Source organism: Pongo abelii, chromosome 1 (assembly GCF_028885655.2).
Source record: "Pongo abelii isolate AG06213 chromosome 1, NHGRI_mPonAbe1-v2.0_pri, whole genome shotgun sequence".
In the NCBI taxonomy this organism is placed as follows: Eukaryota; Metazoa; Chordata; class Mammalia; order Primates; family Hominidae; genus Pongo; species Pongo abelii.
Window position 1 is genome coordinate 173,060,254 of NC_071985.2, and position 19,502 is coordinate 173,079,755.

The 19,502-nt window shown below is 37.5% G+C and overlaps 1 protein-coding gene across 4 annotated transcripts in view; it reads left to right on the top strand.

Annotated features, from left to right (window-relative positions):
* Positions 1-19,502, top strand: part of C1H1orf87 (chromosome 1 C1orf87 homolog) — a 144,485-nt gene that overhangs the window by 59,831 nt on the left and 65,152 nt on the right. For all 4 annotated transcript variants that reach the window (XM_054533833.2, XM_063712110.1, XM_063712109.1 and 1 more), the window contains 2 exons: positions 765-898; positions 16,498-16,732. In XM_054533833.2, the coding sequence (XP_054389808.1) occupies positions 792-898; positions 16,498-16,732 (342 nt within the window). In that variant the 5' untranslated portion in view covers positions 765-791. The remainder of the gene's footprint in view (positions 1-764; positions 899-16,497; positions 16,733-19,502) is intronic.

Genomic DNA, 19,502 nt, shown 5'->3' on the forward strand with positions numbered 1-19,502 from the left:
AAATAACACACCCTCTCTGGGCCTTAGTTTTCCAATCTGTGAAGGAGCCTTTGGAGTAGAATGATTTCTAAAGGCCTTTCAGTCTCTGGGTGGTTCTAAAAGGGAGTGTTCAGCTGTGGCCAGATTTACTGAACTTCTGATTTGCCCTTGGCATCACTGTTTAAACACCTTGTGCAGGAGTTCAATTTCAGATTCATTGTATTGTTGTAGAAAGAGATCAGTGATCACAACAAAAGTCTGTCTCTCTTGTGTACAGTCTCCCTTCAGATGCATTATCTCCTTGGATTCACCCTCAAGTCCCTGAGAACAGACCCGGAATTACCCTGATCTCATAAATGGGGAAACTAAACATCAGAACTGAATATGAATTCTTCATATGTCCCACTAATGCCCTTGTTTCCGCTCTGCCCTCACTGGAATTCCATCCTATGTCTTGTAGTACAGGAAGGTAGAGTCACCTAATGACTCAGTAGATCTGCTATGCAGACCTCTTAGGTGAGATTCCCAAGTCGGCTAATTACTGGTGATGTGATGTGATGTGAGTAAGTCATATAGCTACATTTTGCTTGTTTCCTCAACAGTAAAACAAAAATGATAATAGTAATTAAAAATATCTTTCTCATGCCTTTGTTAGGAGTGTTAAGTGAGGTAATATTGGTGAAACACTTTGTCCTGCTATTATTATTGCTTGTTGTTATTGACAAGGATGATGCAGTTCCCTAATGGAAAATCAAGAGGAACAATTTACTTATTTTCACCCCTAGGGATCTGAAGGGATTTTGAAAGGAATCATGTCTTCAGCCTGGAAGACTCCCCGTGGATCAGATGCAATGCCTGAGATCGTGGTGAAAATCATTGGAAGTAAACACTTTCAATACCTCGTGGAGAAGCCAAAGATGTAAGTCCATATTTGAAAAATATCTATGTTGCTTGGATGATAACGAAGTTTTATTGTTTTGTTTTCACCCAGAAATTTAAACTTAAAAAATGCCATCCATGGAAAACGAAATCATTAAGATGCAACAGTAGAGGTAAAATCGTGTTGATAACTTCCATGTGCACTGTTTTCCTGATATTTTTCATCTTTATAATTCCCCATACTCCTTAATTACTTGGGCTGATTTTCCAAATAGATGGGAAATATGAGCATTGAGACATTTATAAATATTAATGGAGCATTGCTGCCTTTTCTCATCGGGCTTGTAATCTACCACATGTAGTAATTTTGGGGAGAGTGGGGGAGGTTTATTAGTCAATTTGTTGTGAATTAAAGGAGTAGGATTAATACAGAATCATAAATTGTAAGGTTTTCACTTATTCCTGTTTGTATTTGATACTTCTCTAAGCTTGAGCTTCTCAGATCACGGCTAAGAAGTCTTTCTTCTCTTCCAAACCCATCACAGTCACATTTAAGAGATGACACTCATATATTTCTAATATTCACTAGATGTTTCAGCACAGAAGAGTATGACTAGCTCTTTCTTACAGAGTTTCAGTGGCTCAGAAAAGAAGGGAAGGTACTAGATCTGTCTTTCATATAGTAGACATTCCATAAGTAATAGCTAGTCAAAAATTACTTTTCCTACCTAAGATTATTTCCTTAGCCCTGTCTTCTATTTCAGAAACTCATAGACTGAACAAATATACAAAGATATGGTATCATTGAACATAGGTGCAAGAAGAAATTTTTACTAAACCAGGCTATCATCAGAATCACCGGGAGAGACCTCAAAAATAAAGATTCAGGAACCAGCTCAAGGTCTGCTGAATCAAAATCCCTGAATGTAGGTCACCAAGACTACTGTTATGAAGTACAGGGTTGAATAAGGCTTTAGAAAGGCACATTAGTTCTACCTCCCCACTATCAGTATTGTAAGGTCTAGAGGGATTCCAAAGTGACTGCTATAATCAGTTAGTAATGTCTGCCACTGCACAGGAACTGAGGTTTCCAACACGTGATTCATACATTTAGGATCCCTACAGAGCTGAGAGGTGTGAAATTGAATCTTAGGTCTGATTCTTTCTTGCCTTTTGACATTGGGAAAATGAATTACATCTTTGGCCTTAGATTCTACGTATATGAAGTGGGGATAAAATAACACCTATCTAGTAATAGGGTTATTGTGAGGATTAAATGAGAAAAAGTATGCAAAGCACCTTTCCAGTGTCTATTATAAATAGCATGCTTAGTAAATAATTCTGCTATTATTATAGAAGTCTTTCTATAGATATAAAACATGTAACAAAAAATCAAACCTCTTTCTGTGAAATGCTTGATGTCCCTTTTATATTCTATGCCTAGGACACAGTTTATGTCTGTTTTGTAGATGAGGAAACTAAGACACTGTGATATGGTAAGTGATTATTTTGAGATATGTCAAATCCCTGTCACTGTCAAGAAAAGTAAATAGAATTAGTTTGGACACCTGGCTCAGATCTCCTACCTGGAAGACTATATTATTGCTAATTCCATTCCTTCTTTAGGTTATTTGTTTAGCCTTATTCTCTCCCAAACCCCTTGCTTTTTCCAAGGGTATGGAGTTTAATATGTTTTTAAACAGAAAGCAAGGAGTAATATTTAATTTTTAAAATAGTGAAAAGTTAGCTTTATCTTATAGGAAGGTGCCTTTCCCCATTTTGTTTTCTAAACTTCAGGAACCAAGAAATGAAAGAGTACATTAAGTCAGCTAAATTAATTGTAAAATAAAATATGCAGTTCTATCTCTCCTATTATAACAATTGGTATTTTTTTAGGTAGTAAGATGGGTATTTTGTTTGTTTGTTGTGTTTCCTATAGACTTCAAGTTACTCTTGCTGGCATGACATAGGATAATTAATGTGCATTGCTAAAATATTCTTGTATGTTTAAAAATAAATAATTCTTAAAGACTTCTTGTTGCTCAGGTAAGGAAAGTGCCGCCACTATCATGTCATTCATGCCGCAGAATCTGTCTTCCCGAAAGTGTTTATACTCATAAACCAGGGCCTCAAAAGGGTGTTTTCTTTGGGTTGAATAAGTTGAATCCATTAATAAAAATCCACTTAAGAAGCATAAGTAAACATCAAAAAATAAAGGCTTCTCCAAAATGAAAATTTTAATTAAAAGAAAATCATGGATCAACAATGGATAGAAAAAACAGAAATCTTCTGTATAACCACATTTAGCTCAGATTTCCTTCAAGACATGTGTTGATGATGGGATAGTATGACAGACTTGAAGGTGGCCTTTTAGATGAAGCCCACTATATTAGCTTGCTAGGGCTGCTGTAATAGTGTACCACAAACTGGGTGGCTTAGAACAACAGAAGTTCATGGTCTCAAGGTCTGGAGGCCAGAGGTCTGAAGTCAAAGTGTCCATAGAGCTGTGATCCCTACAAAGGTGCCAGGGAAGGACCTATGTGTTCTGGGCCTCCCCTTGCTTCTCGCAGTTCCTTGGCTTGTGGCAGCATATCTCCAAGCTTTACATGGCTTTCTCCCTGCATCTGCATCTGTGTCCAAATTGCCCCTTTTTATAAAGACATCAGTCAATTACATTAGGGGCCCACCCTAATCCAGTATGACCTAATCTCAGCTCATTACAACTGTAATAACCCTATTTCCAAATAAGGTCATATACTGAGGTATGGGGGTTAGAATATCAACACAGGAATCTTGGCAGGGCCACAGTTCAACCCATAACAACCAGCCTCCCGTTTTACAGATGAGGTGAGATAACTAAGGCCTCAGTGGTCTTAAAGCAAGCCCCTGAAGTTCCAGGTTGGTTATTAAGAACTAAGACTGGAATGGAGCTCTCCTTCCCTCTTTCCTTAAGTTAACCTGTATAATTGCTCACAGATCAAAGAAAAATACTTATATTTAGTATACATATATTTCACAAAAGAGCAAAAGAGACTAATGTGTAGGCTTCAAGGAGTGAAGCAGGTTTCCCCTTATTTGTGCCATCATCATCTTCCTCCTAGGTCACTATAACCGCCTTCCAACATAGTTCCCTGTCTCTAATCTTCACACACTCTACTTGACTCTCTGCAGTTTTGCTCCTGAATGTGTAGTACATAGATCTCCAGTATCAGTCTTAGCTGGGAACTTGTTAGAAACAGAACCTCAGCTCCCTTCCTGATATATTGAGTCAGAATCTTACTTTAAACCTGAATTTTCAGGTGACTCCTCCACACATTCCAGTTTGAGAAGCCCCATTCTCCAGTATGTCCAGCGTGATCCTTCTAAAATAAAAATCTAATGACGTGCCGCCACCACCAGACCCACATTTGCCTGCCCCACCTGGGGGCTCCTGTAACACCCATAAGGAATGCTTACAACTTCCTAAGCATTTCTGTCTCCCCAATTTACTGTAAATTATATATGCACAGCTATATCCCCAGCACAGAGGATAAAATATTGTACATGGTAAAAGCCTATTAAATAAATTAGAGTAACATGGCTGCCAAGAAAAATAAAAATCTAGAAAGATAATACTTAGTTGCTTTAAATAAATCCAAATCTAAAGGCCCATGCTGTTAAAATAACATCCAGATGTTACTATGCAACCCTGATGAGTAACATGCCATGTGACAGGAGACAAATATTCTCATTTTCAAAAAGGAGATAGGAGCTAGTAATAATATCACCGAGTCAGAGGCTTGTGGACAATCCCTGCCAAAACTGTAGGCCAAAGAATTAAATATATTAGTTGTGAAAATAAAACATGAAAGTGATGATCACCAAGAGTAAGTATGCATTGACTAAAAACAGATTATGCCAAACTGTTCCATTCTCATCATTGACAAGATTACTGCAGCCCAAATGAAGAGAATGATAAAGACAGTATGTGTTGATTTTGGTGAGTCATTGGGCACAACTTTTTCACAAACACATGAAACAAGGCAGAGAACTCTAGACTGGATAGTATTGAGATAGGTGATACACTCTACACAGAACTCAGTGGAGTACTGCACACTTCATTCTGGATGCCACATTTTAGGAGGGGCCCTGGCATGCTAAAGGTGGGGGCAGTAGAGGGCATTATGAAATATCCATTGACCAGAACAGAGGCCTCAGAAATAACACCACACATCTACAACCATCCAATCTTCAACAAACCTGACAAAAACAAGCAATGAGGAAAAGATTTCCTATTTAATAGATGGTGCTGGGAAAACTGGCTAGCCATGTGCTGAAAACAGAAACTGGGCCCCTTCCTTATACCTTATACAAAAATTAACTCAAGGTGGATTAAAGACTTAAATGTAAAACATAAAACCAAAAAAACCCTGGAAGAAAACCTAGGCAATACCCTTCAGAACATAGGCATAGGCAAAGACTTCATGACTAAACCACCAAAAGCAATTACAACAAAAGCCAAAATTGACAAATGGGATATAATTAAATTAAAGAACTTCTGCACAGCAAAAGAAACTACCATCAGAGTGAACAGGCAACCTACAGAATGGGAGAAAATTTTTGCAATCTATCCATCTGACAGAGGGCTAATGTCCAGAATCTACAAGGGACTTAAATAAATTTACAAAAAAAAAAATAACCCCATCAAAAAGTGGGCAAAGGATATGAACAGACACTTCTCAAAAGAGAACACTTATGTGGCCAACAAACGTGAAAAAAAACTCACCATCTCCGGTCATTAGAGGAATGCAAATCAAAACTGCAATGAGATACTATATCACACCAGTTAGAATGGCAATCATTGAAATGTCAGGAAACAACAGATGCTGGTGAAGATGTGGAGAAATAGGAACGCTTTTACACTGTTGGTGGGAGTGTAAATTAGTTCAACCATTGTGGAAGACAGTGTGGTGATTCCTCAAGGATTTAGAACCAGAAATACCATTTGACCCAGCAATCCCATTCCTGGGTATATACCCAAAGGATTATAAATCATTCTACTATAAAGGCACATGCACACGTATGTTTATCGCAGCACTGTTCACAATAGCAAAGACTTGGAACCAACTCAAATGCCAATCAATAGTAGACTGGATAAAGAACATGTGGCACATATACACCATGAAATATTATGCAGCCATTAAAAGGGATGAGTTCATGTCCTTTGCAGGGATGTGGATGAAGCTGGAAACCATCATTCTCAGCAAACTAACACAGGAACAGAAAACCAAACACCACATGTTCTCACTCATAAGTGGGAGGTGAACAGTGAAAACACATGGACACAGGGAGGGGAACATCACACACCAGGGCTTGTCAGTGGGGGCTTGGGGGAAGGGGAGGGTTAGCATTAGGAGAAATACCTAATGTAGGTGACAGGTTGATGGGTGCAGCAAACCACCATGGCACGTGTATACCTATATAACAAACCTGCACATTCTGCACATGTATCCCAGAACTTAAATTTAAAAAAAAAGAACATTTGTGATTCATGGGAGGATGTCAAAATAGCAACATTAACAAGAGTTTGGAATAAGTTGATTCCAACCCTCATGGATGACTTTGAGGGTTCCAAGACTTCAGTGGAGGAATCACCGCAGGTGTGGTGAAAATGATAAGATAACTAGAATTAGATTGGCTTTCTGTGTGGCAAGCCACCAGACCTAGGCAGAACCCCTGGCATTCAGCAACAGTTGCAGGACCACATTTTGTAACACTGACTTTCCTTTGCCCTTGTTTTACTTGGGGCACTCAGCTTTTGTGCACACAGGTGGTATGTGTAGAGTCTACACGTGCAGGTTAAGCTTTAGGCCACAAGAACAAGTAAGCAGCTTTTGCCACTACTTTTCAGTGTAAAATGTCCAGGTATAGAACACACATACAGTTGTATTAGAATGTGGGTTGAGACTAATGTATATGAATTACTTATTAGAGTCATTCATTATCCAGTCACAAAATAAATTCTTACAGATCCCTAAAAAAAAAAAAAAAAAAAAAAGAAGTGAAGCCTGAAGATGTGACTGAATTTCTGCAATCTCATGATAAAACTTGAATAGATGAGGAGTTGCTTCTTATAGATGAGCAAAGAAAGTGGTTTTTTGAGATAGAATCAATTCTCCTGGTGAAGATGCTGTGAACATTGTTGAATTGACAACAAAGGATTTAGAATATTATATAAACTTAGTTGATAAAGCAGTGGCAGTAATTGAGAGGATTGATTACAATTGTGAAAGAAGTTTCCCTGTGGGTAAAATGCTATCAAACAGCATCATATATTACAGAGAAATCTTTTGTAGAATGATGAGTCAATGGATGCAGCAAACTTTATTGTTGTCTTAAGAAATTGCACAACCACTGCAACCTACAGCAACTACCATCCTCATTAGTCAGCAGGTATCATCGAGGCAAGCCCCTCTACTAGCAAAAAGATGATGACTTGCTAAAGGCTCACAGATGATTATTAGCATATTTTAACAACAAAGTATTTTTAATTAAGGTATGTGCATTGTTTTTTAGACAATGCTATTGCACACATAATAGACTACAGTATAGTGTAAACATAACTTTTATGTGCACCATGAAACAAAAAAAAGTATGTGAATCACTTTATTGTGATATTGTGTGTGTGTATATTACATATATTATATATAAATATATATTATACATTATTATAATATACATATTATTATATATTATATACACATTATATATGTATATATAATATACATATGCATATATACATATATACATACATATACATATATAATATATATATTATATATTATATATAAAGGGGAGTTTATTAAGTATTAACTCACACAATCACAAAGTCCCATAATAGGCCATCACAAGCTGAAGAGCAAGGAGAGTCAGTCTGAGTCCCAAAACTGAACAACTTGCAGTTCAATGTTGGAGGTCAGGAAGCATCCAGCACAGGAGAAAGATGTAGGCTGAGAGGCTAGGCCAGTCTAGCCCTTTCACGTTTCTCTGCCTGCTTCATATTCTAGCTGCGCTGGCAGCTGATTAGATGGTGCCCACCCAGATTGAGGGTGGGTCTGCCTTTCCCAGCCCACTGACTCAAATGTTAATCTCCTTTGGCAATACCCTCACAGACACACCCAGGATCAACAATTTGCATCCTTCAATCCTATCGAGTTGACACTCAGTACTGGCCATCACACTCATAAAAACTAGAACACCATCCCTCACCAGGAGCACAGTGCTCAGGATCAGGGAACCCATATACCTGCTGCTTTTCTGCCGCTGAGGTCCAGGTTGCACCAAGTGATACCACAGGTACTCGCCTCCATCCTAGTGACTCCACAGACCTACAGAGAAAGTAAATCATGTAAATATCTGATGAAAGAGCATTCTAAGGAGACAGAATAGTCAGAACAAAGCCTCTTGGTATGTTTAAGAAAGAGCAGGAAAGCCATTTTTTGTGGAGCATGGTGGGGAATGGGGAGAGGAGCAGGAAATAAGGTCAGAGAAGCCAGTAGGGCCATAGTAGGAACTTTGGATTTTGTTCCATGTAGAATGGGAAACCATTGGAAAATTGAGAGCAATGCTGCTCACATTGTATTTATGTTTTCTAAAGGCTGCTTCTGTCTGTTAAGTGGTGAGTAACTTGGGAGTGACACAAATAAAAAGAGAGAAAACATTTAGAGAGTTATTATGATAATCCAGGCAGGAGATGGAAGCACTGAACAATTATAGTCCATACATAAAGTATGGATAAATTTTGTGATTGAAAAATTCAAGTATCCCATTTATTATTTTTTAGAAACAACTGATCAATAAGCCTTATCTTTGTTTATTACTTTTCTCACTATACAATCTACACAATAGCTGAATATCTATGAACTCAATCTCTCATTAAAACTGAACAATAATATCACAGAAGATACTTATCTTCATTTTTACAAGTTCAAAATAATAAAGTAGTATGCTAAAATCATACTTCTATTAAGCCCTTTCCACTGCATTAAACTGCTTCTGTATTAATATCCTGGAATAATTTTTGTTTGTTTTTGTTTGTTTCTCTGTTTGTTTTAGGCACTGTGAGAAGTATAAAGAAGCATAATATACTGTTGTTCTGGTCATAAGTCTGTAAATAAGAATACAGGGCATTATGAGAGCAAATGTTAAATAGATGTTTTAGAAAACTTATAAGTGTCCATTGATCCCAAATATTGAGACTATGAGGTAACAGTTATCTTTGCCATTTGAATTCTATATAGTTTAAAAAATATAATACAAAGCCAAAGTCAAAAACAAAATACTGTTTACAACATAAGTGACAGAAAAATAATTAACTCCTAAACACAAAAAGAGCTTTTCCAAATCAATGGGAAAAAGATGAACAGCCTCATTTCAATAACTGGCAATAGACCTAGACAAGAAATAGAAGAAATAAAAAGGAACAACACATATGTGGGGGTATATTCAACCTGCAGGATAATAAAAGAAATGTAAACAGTAATGAGACATTATTTTTTACAAATCAAATTAGGAATGTTTTATAATGGAGATACCCAGTGCTGGCAGGTGTTTAGAGAAAATACTTATATGATACTGTGTTTTTTAAAGTATACTTATTGAAAACCTTAAAAGTATATATACTTTGGCATAAGAGCTGTATCTATGAATCAGTTCTGTGGAAATGATTATGGATGGGTATAATGATTTGGTTTCGAAGATTTACACAAAAATGTGCGTTGTGTCTGGGTCCCAATAGGAAACAGATTATACACTCAAACCAGGATGGCTTTAGTTAAAAAGGACTAATTACAAAGATGTATGCTGAGATTAAGAGAACTGCAAGGTATGGTGCAGGAATCATGGGCTAGCAGCTGCAAGGTTGGTAGGAGCACTAGGTCTGAAGAGAGGAGAGGAGGGGAATATTACCGAAACTAAATAAAGGAAGCATTCTGCAGCTCGGGCCATCTTGAGAAAAGTAGTGACCTTTGGTCAAGAGACACAGGTAGCCTGAGTCAACCTTGCAGGGAGGGAGCCTCCTCCTGCCAGGGCTACCCATTGGCCCAAACCACCTAGAATCATAAGACATAGGCACGGCTTTTCTTAGAGACAGGATCTGTGTCCATCACCCAGGCTGGAATACAATGGAGGGATCGTAGCTCATTGCAGCCTGGAACTCCTGGGCTCAAGCAATACTCCTGCCTCAGCTTCCCAAGTAGCTGGAACTACAGGTGTGCACCACAATGCCCAGCTAATTTTTTTTTTTTTTTTTTTTTTTTTTTTTTTTGGTAGAGATGGGGTCTGGCCATGTTGTCCAGGCTGGTCTGGAGCTCCTGGCTTCAAGTGATCTTCTTACCTAGGCCTCCCAAAGTATGAGACTGTAAGTGTGAGCCACTATGCCTGGCCTCATGGGCACCATTGATAGAGTAACTCCACAGAGGTCAATTTTCTGGGGTTGAGAAGGATGATGAGGATATAGGTGCAAAAGAAACATCTCCAGCAGAGCAGCAACATTGAAATTAACAAAAATTTTGAAACCAAATTAATGTTCAACAATATAGGACAAATTAAATAAGCTATTTTATATCTATATAATGAAATACCATTAGACATTTAAAATGTTGGTGTAGAGATAGAAGTATTGGCCTGTAAAGGTATCTGTGTTATTTTGTCAACTGGAAATTTTTTAAGAGATTAGAAAGGTTGATTACAATCAATCTTTGTTTTAAAAACAAAATAAAACTTCTTGTGTGTGTATATGGAAGCTTTGTATAAAGAGATAAAATGATATTTGGCCACCTTTAGTTTTGCCAGCTAAGATTTTGAGATAACAAATTTATATTGATAGAGTATTTTTTAAATCCATCATCTTTTTATATGTTCCTGATTTAGTTCAACCTGATTAAACAAAATAACATAGCAATAATGATTACTCCTCATTCCCATAGACCATGTGGATGCATCCAGACGTGATGCAGAGAGAGAACTGTTTATGCTGCATCCTCTCAGAGTATGGATAGAAGACCTGGCTCAGAAACTGTGCCCTACAGCACAGAGATCATTGGTGAAGAGGCCAGGCAGTTGCACAGTCATTTTGCTTAGACTTGCAAAAGCGAAACAGGAGAGAATGCAAGTGCAAAAGACATTACATTCCAAGCCATTAAAGATTGGTTCCCAGATTTACATTTTAGCCGATAAACATTGGCTCCAGACTGGCAAAGCTGCACTGTCTGTAAAGCTTTTGGGTGTAATCCACCTGAGGACATCGTGATGCAACAATTGTTTGGGTTGTTTTTTTTTTAATCACAATTAAGGGATGTGATTGCTTTATCAGAACAGATTTTTAATACTAACTAATCTTTGTTTTTTAAAGGGGGGGTGATTTCTAAAGTTTGTATTTACTGTGATTGGTAAATAACAAGGTGGCCAGATAGATTGCATTAATTATCTCTCTTTTTATCTATTTAAATAGATTTTCTTGAGTTCCTATCTACTACAAAACCTTTACTTTTTGAACTTTAGTTTTGTCTGTCAATAAAGGAAGTTTTGGGATTCCAGAGAAAGAAGCATCCCTTTGTATCTGAGTGATGAGGAGTGTGTATAAAGGAGCTAGCACTTTAAGTTATGACTAACATAAAATTACTATTTGTCGAGGGCTGGTGGAGGAACACCAGGCTTGGTGCTCAATATTTCATACATTTTATCTTGATAAGGATTATTTTTTCTCATATCATAGCTGAGAACCTGAAAATCAGATATTCCCAAAGTCACACAACATGAAAGAATTTATGTGTGGTGGCTGACACACATAAGCATTTAGATAGAACATATTAGCTAAAATAATTGCATTGATAAAGAAATTATTCAAGTATACGTTCAGGAGTTGAATGAACGTATTTTTATGATCTTTTCAAAGACTAAATTTCTATGATTATAGTACATGGTATGGCTCCATGACATTAAAAAAAAAGAAAAAGAAACAAAAAACCTTCATACTTCGACACAGTAACATTAGCTACATTAGCACAGGCTTCACATTTCAGCTTCCCTGTGGAGTTTGGTGAGCTTTTTCAGCTGTACTCCCCTCCCATTTCCGATTTTATTTTTTATTGTCTTTTTAAAAAGAGAAAAGTCTGGTTGTCTTGATTATCTCTTATTACTTACAAATAAGAACATGCTTTCATTTACTGAAATTAGATCCCCATTCACTGTGTTGGCACACTCTAGGCTGTCTTCTCCAGAGGGTTTAGGGCCTGTTAGATGGTGCACAGTTGGAAATTGGTGGCATTGAGTCGCTGCCAAGGCTGGCAGACCTTTAAGATGGCATCTGGTGACCTTTTGCTGAGCCCCCTGGGTCCTTCATTTGAGATTTTATGTTCTCGGCAGGGGTGTAATCCAAATCAAATGTGAGATCTGGTGAGCTGGAGTTACATGGGAGGTGGGGCCAGTGGGGGATCCCTACCTTGCTTTGGGCAGAGGATGCTACTAGACGCCTTTGCAATGTTTCTTTCTAACCCTGAGACTCTGTGCTCTAATGGAGGGCGACTCTAATGGGCTGGTTTGCAGAAAGAGCCCGGTGAGAGAGGGAACGATTGGACAGTTTTCTCCTCATTTATTTATCATCCAGCAACACAGTAATCCTCTCTAATTGCTCTCATTCCTGGATGACACTAAACTCTTCACGGCACCCCCAGAGCAGCAGCTGAGGTCAGAAGTATATATGGGGAAGCTAGCTGTGTCTTGCTTCCAAGACAGTATTGATGGCGTTTTTTCCCCCCTTCTTTTGAAATGGCAAATGTCTATTTTCAGTAATGTAGGTAGATGGTACACAGGCCTAGGAGAAAGAACTGTGAGTTTGTGAACAACATAACAACCAGTGCATGTTGGCAAATTGTGCTAACCACAGACACATGCCGTTTCTCAGCTAGAGAGTCATTTTCTTGATAATTTTCAAAGCGCTATGTATTTTTTTTTAAATACAGCTTTTACTTGAAACAGACTTAACAGGTTATTTTTGGTTTTACATCTACAGGGACTGTTTTAAAAGACAAGCAGACACATTTTACATTTCTCAAGCAATTCTGTCCTGACACTGCCCACAAAAGGATTTCGAAGGTGATTAAAGCAAAGATAATCCATTGTCCCTGCCTTTATCCGAAAGAGTTAACTCCCTGCCAAATGACCATTTTTGCCTTCAAATCCTGCATTTCCTACTTTGGTTACCTGCTCCTGTACTTTCAGCTCCTCACATAATCCCAAACTTCCATGGACCTTCCTCTGACTCTGCTGCCAATAGGACCTGAGTCTGTGCAATGAAGTAGACAGGTTTAAATCCTGGCTCCTCTACTGAAAAGCCGTGTAAATAGAATTAGGCCAATCACATCCACTTTCTTGGCCTTAATTTCTTCATTCTAAAATAATAATCATAGGAACACCTGACTATATGGTTGATTTAAGAAATATATAATCTAGTGTATATAAATAAGTATAGCATGGCTGTCATGTTAAATGTTCACCAATAATATTATTTTTGTAACCGTTGCAAACCATAGTTATTTCTGTTTCTTATGAACTTCAAATAGTACTGAATCTTTGTAATGTTCATTTGGCACTTATTTATATGCTAACTGGGTATGTTTCATATTACTTATGTAAATTTTATACCAATTTAATACTTTATAGAAATACAACATACCTATATTTACATAAAAGTATACGTCATAAGTCTACCACTCACTGAATTCTCACAAATGTGATATACTCATGCAACAAACACCCAGATCAAGAAACAAAATAGTACCAGCATCCCAGAAACCCCGTTATGCTTTCTTCTGGGCTATGCATCTCCCGTAAAAGATAATCACTACCCTGATTTCTACAATATAGTTTTACCAGTTGTTAGCTTTACTGTTTGCATTATTTTTGGACAACCAAATGAAATTTAAATTTCTTGAAGGCAGGGAACATATATGTCTTCTCTCATTGCAAAAAACCATTTGTCAAATATACGCTCTCCTTCTCATACTCCCGTCTTGCACTATTATCATTCGAGTGTGTTTGTCTGGCAAAGCCCTAGTTCTGTGTGAGCCTCACTGTCTGCCTTCTCTGCATGTCCGTGAGGACTACTGGGTGAAGTGCCATTCACCCTCTCAAATTGATTTCACAAAAATCAATGGTCTTTAACCTTAACTGGCCACTCAGTTGGCCCAGCCAACCTGTCTTATTTTTCTGATCATCCCTCTTCCACTCTTCATAGCAGCTGTCCCAAACCATCTGCCCTTAATTCAGACTTTCTACCCCATCATTTCCCCAATGAGACCCAAGGTAACCATACCTTGTTATCAGAGAAAATTCAAGCTGTCAGCAATTTGATCAACATCTTGTCATCAAATGTACTAATCTGCCTACATCCTTACCTATTTTTCTACAGCCTTAACCCTGAGGTTTCCCTTCTGTGTCTGTCCTCTCAATGACTTCCATTTCCCTTTGTCAAGGTTCATCTTATATCATCAATGATATCCTCTCCTTTTCTGCAGTTCAACTGGCTATTCACCATTCACATTTCAACAGGCTAAACTCCCTAACATCTTTGAACATGATAACAAAGTCTTATCTGAAACCCTATATTCCACATCAATCATCACCCCATCTTTCTCCCTTCTTGCAGGCAGACTTCTTCAGAGAGGTCTTTATACTTCCTGTTTACATTGCTTGTCCGCCCTCTTTCTTCAATCCACTTCAGTCTAGCATCCACCTACATTACCTCATTGAAACTCCTCATACCAAGATTCCTGACTACATCCTTATAGCTAACCCAATGGACCCTTTTCAGAAATTTCCTTTCTCAGCAGCATTTAATACTGTTGTCCTCTCTCTGGAGACATCCTCTTGCTTTTCTACCAAGTCTTCCTTCTAGTCTCCTGATTTCCCTTCTACTTTACCGGGAATTTTTTTAAAGCTTTTTTTAAGGCTCATCTTTCCTCTTTAATCGTAGTATCCATCAGAGTTCTTTCCTAGGCCTTCTTTTCTTCTTGTGCTACCACCACCAAGAGGATGACTATAAAAATATACATATATTCAAATTGTTGCCCATGGTTTGGTCTTATTCAAATCATCAAGTATTGGAGTTCAACAAGTATTATTTAAATCAATGAATGTTATATTTAGATAACGTGATATGCTTGTAAATGGATCTTTTCCACTGTATCTATAAATAACAGCTAGAATTTATAGAATGCCATGTAGGTACAAGGCATAGTTACTTTGAAACTTATTTTTTCTGATTATAGAATAGTATTTTCTTATGTAGAAAATTTAGAACAATAATACTATAAAGTATAATATGACATGATATAGTGTAATAGAGTGTAATGTAATATGCTGAGTTCTACCGTCCAGAGATACTGTTAACTTCTGGCACATTGTTTGCTAGATGGAATAGGCACACACGTTATATACGTGCATTTTACACAGTTAAGACAATCATATGTTCACTTACTTTTATAAGTGGACATTTACTTGTATCATTAAATTATTCATAACTATTTAATGACTTCATACACTTTATCATGAGCAAAGAATGAAATACTCAATGCATCCACCTATTACTAAATATTTAGAGTTTTCTTTTTTTTGCATTTTTCCCCTTAATACACATGCTTTAACATTGTTCTACAATGTCAGAGTTTCAGCTTCTTGACTCCTAATGTTTTGTCAGGTCACCCACTGTAAGAATTATATCTGTCTTCTATATTTAAAATGGTACCTTGTTACTGTTTTGATTTGTAAGACTTTCTGTTATTTTTTTATTTTTTATTTTTTTTAGAGACGTGTCACCTAGGCTGGAGTCCAGTGGTGCGATCTCGGCTCACTGCAACCTCTGCCTCTTGGGTTCAAGCGATTCTTCTGCCTCAGCCTCCCAAGTAGCTGGGACTACAGGTGTGCGCCACCACACCTGGCTGATTTTTGTATTTTCAGTAGAGACTAAAATATGGAGTTTCACCATATTGACCAGGTTGGTCTCAAACTCCTGACCTCATGATCCACTCGCCTCAGCCTCCCAAAGTGCTGAGATTACAGGTGTGAGGACTTTTAATTATTAAACAAAGTTGAACCTTTAATTTTGTTTGTTATTTGAATTTCCTTGAACCATCCTACAGTTTTTTTTTCTCTAATATTAAACTTAAATGAAAGGCTCCCAGGAGAAAAGGAAGTCTCAAGGGGAGAGGCATAGAGCAGAACTGGAGCTGACAAACTGTTTTGACTTTCTTTTCTAAGGCTGAAAAATACCTGTTACATTTACAAGTAAGAAATGTGATAACCTTTAGGGTTCATTTTTGATACTGGCCATTGCTTTCAGTAAGGGTTTGGGGGCAGATGGACAGATTATGAGTATGAGGAAGAGGGTAAGGAAAAAGATAAAACTGGCAAAGATAATATTAATAACATGTTCTCTCTATGGTCAATGATGCATAGACAAATAACCAATGTTTATGCTTCCACATTCCCACTGTGCTGAGTTACCACTCTTCACAACACCAAACACACCTTCTGTTCTTATGCCAGCCTAGTATATAAGGAGTCTGCCTGTAAGTAACAAAGTATAAAATTCTTTCTTCACAGCAAGGAGAATGAGAACTTGAAAACAGAAACCCAAACAATGCACCAGAAACCAATGACCAATAATGCAAGGCAGATGAGCAGAGACACCCCAGTTCCCATTAACTTCACTGATCAGCAAACCAATGACAATCCAGATGATGTGAAAGAGAACAAGCACCCAGAGAACAACCAGAAATCAGAAAACAACCAGCAACTACTAACAGGAGCAAACAGTAGCAGATTCCTGGATGGCAAAGTGAGTGACAAAAAATACCCAAGTTTATCTTGATAATTTATTAGGAAAATATAGATAAAAACATAGGTTCACACAAAAACACACTGTACAAATGTTCATTAATATATTTTGCACGAGATAGAAGTAAGAATCAATATTATTCAATGTGAAAATGAATTTCAGGGTCATTTTGTATATTGTATCTTTGCTGACCACCAACGGAGTTGGTCATGATCACCAATGAAGTTGGTCATGACAACCAATGGAGTTGGTCAACCTATTCTGCCTGTGGTTAGCTCAGTGATACTCAGTGTTGTTACTATACATACAAAGTTGGGGCGTGTTGGAGGGTAAGAGTCTGTCTGCTTTTACATCACAAAAAGAAATAATTTATTTTAAAAATCCAATGAATCCAATGCAACCATGTCTAATTACAAAAAAAAATTATAGGCCCCAAACTCTGTTGATAGAAATATATATCACTGAACTCTGTTAACAATCAACCAAACAATTCATAACAAACTAACTTGATGATGATGAATCTATATGATTAGTAATTTGTAATTAAAAAGCAAGTAAAGCAGCAATTGAAAACTGGATCTAAATCAAGACAAAACTAATGATTCACTGATAACAAAGTACCATTTCCAAAATTGCTGAAATTGCAATTAAACAGATACATAGAGTAGGAGTTTTGCAGTGCTGCCAAGCATTAAGTGACAGCCAGATATTTTAGTAAAATACTGAATTAGAGTCTGCAGTACACTCTAACATAACTATTTTTAGTTTGTAATTTGAATAGCCCTTTCTAAATCACTGAGCTACTAACTAGTCTTTAGTCATATGAGAAAATGAATGCCTATGGATTTGTGATCTTCTGCTCATAAGAACCATGCAAAGGATCAAATTTTGGAGTGGTTAACAGCCTATCTATGGACCTCAGGCTATACTCTGCAAGGTCTAGTTGAACACTGAAGACCAGAAATGAAAGTGACTTTCCCAAAACATGAGTGACACAGACTGAGCTGTCACTCAAGCCTCTTAGTCTCCAGTTTGGCTGAGTCCTTGAATTTAGGCCTTGGTTACAGCAAAAGATAGTGAATCTGCAGAGGTGATATAATCCATTTGAATGATCAAATCTGAATTTTTCTCTGAATGTTTTAACCTAACTTAGATTCTGGCATTAATATATTTGTTGTTTTTGCTCCCAAAGAATGGCCTTGGTAATAATATTATGGTTATAAAGACTTTATTATTGACTGATTGCTTCGAGGTAAATTACTTACTCTTTGAAATTAACCCTGTGAGGTAGATGCCATTGTTATTTCTGCCACCATGGCATAGATGATAAAACTAACATTCAGAAAGGATAAAGTGACTCATAAGTGTGTAGATAAGATGTTTGTCTCGGTTTTCTTTTTTTTCTTTACTTAAATTTTTATTGATCTTTCTAATTATAAAACATAGCATAATGATGTAGCAATTTTTGAAAAACAGGAGAATATAAATAAGAAGAAAAATATCAACTAAAGAAAACTAGTGGTTTTCTTTTCCTTTCTTCCTCTTTTTTGCTTCATGCATAGATATAGAATGAGAATCATTATATATACTCTTTATTGTCCTGCTTGATTCACTTCATATCATATCAAAAATTCTCCCCTTGGCATGAAAAAAATAATCCTACGCATCATCTTTAATGGTTCTGTGAGAGTTGTACTCAGAACTAACACTTAGATGGATAGCATTTACTATGTGCCAGGCAGTATTCTGAGCTCTTTACAGATATTAACTAATTTACTATTCCCAAGCACCCGGCGAGGTAGGAACTCTTATTATCTTTGGTTCATTGTTAAGGGAGCTGAGAAACAGAGAGGTCAAGTGCCTTACTAAAGTCATAGAGCTGAGAAGTGGCAGACCCACAATTCAAGCCCAGGTTCTAGGTCCTTAGTCACCAAACTGTATACATTCCTTTATAGAGATATAACACAGTTCACTTAACAAACGCCTTATGGGCACTTAAGCCATTTCTAGTTTTTCTCTTACATATAGACATCTGTTTCTTGACACTCCTCCTAATACATCAAGCTGCTCATTCCTGTCATGGACTCTGCATTCGCCATTACCATAGGTAGCATGTTCATTAGGTAGGCTGTTCTTGACCTCTATGATCTGGATTATTTGCTAGCTCTGCAGTACAAGGAGAAAATTTGCCCCTCCCCTCCCAGAACTCAACAGGGTTTCTAGTGGGAGGCTCAGCGGGGGCTAACACCCTGCCACCAAACAAGGAAGGCCTTGTGGGAGGTGTGGGGACCGACTAATTGGTTCTGTCTGCCGGGCGGGCGTGTGGTGCTGGCCTGCCAGATGGCAGCCACAGTTGCCTGGTACAGAGACCCTCATTACCAGCTTGACTAAGTGGTAAATGGAATCCTGCCGCAGTTACAAAAGCACACCAATCAGAACTCTTTCTAGATCCTTATCACTCACACATAGATGAAAATAAGCTTTCCTGCCTGGGACGTAACAGGCAATCTGGACCAGCTGAATTTGCTCCAAAAGAGAAGTTGCTGATAAAGACTGAGCTAACATGCGTGAGGACGAGCAAGTGTGAAACTCTTTTCCAAATCACAGAGTAAGTTCGAAGAGTCTCATTGGTAGGAAGTAAGTAAAACTGAAGATGTTAAGAGAATCCCTCGTTTTGTGTATATAAGAACAGTGAGATATCTTACAAATAAACAAGTACAAACCTTTCTTTCACAAAGGAAGAATGAGAGGACCAGAGAGCTTAAATGCT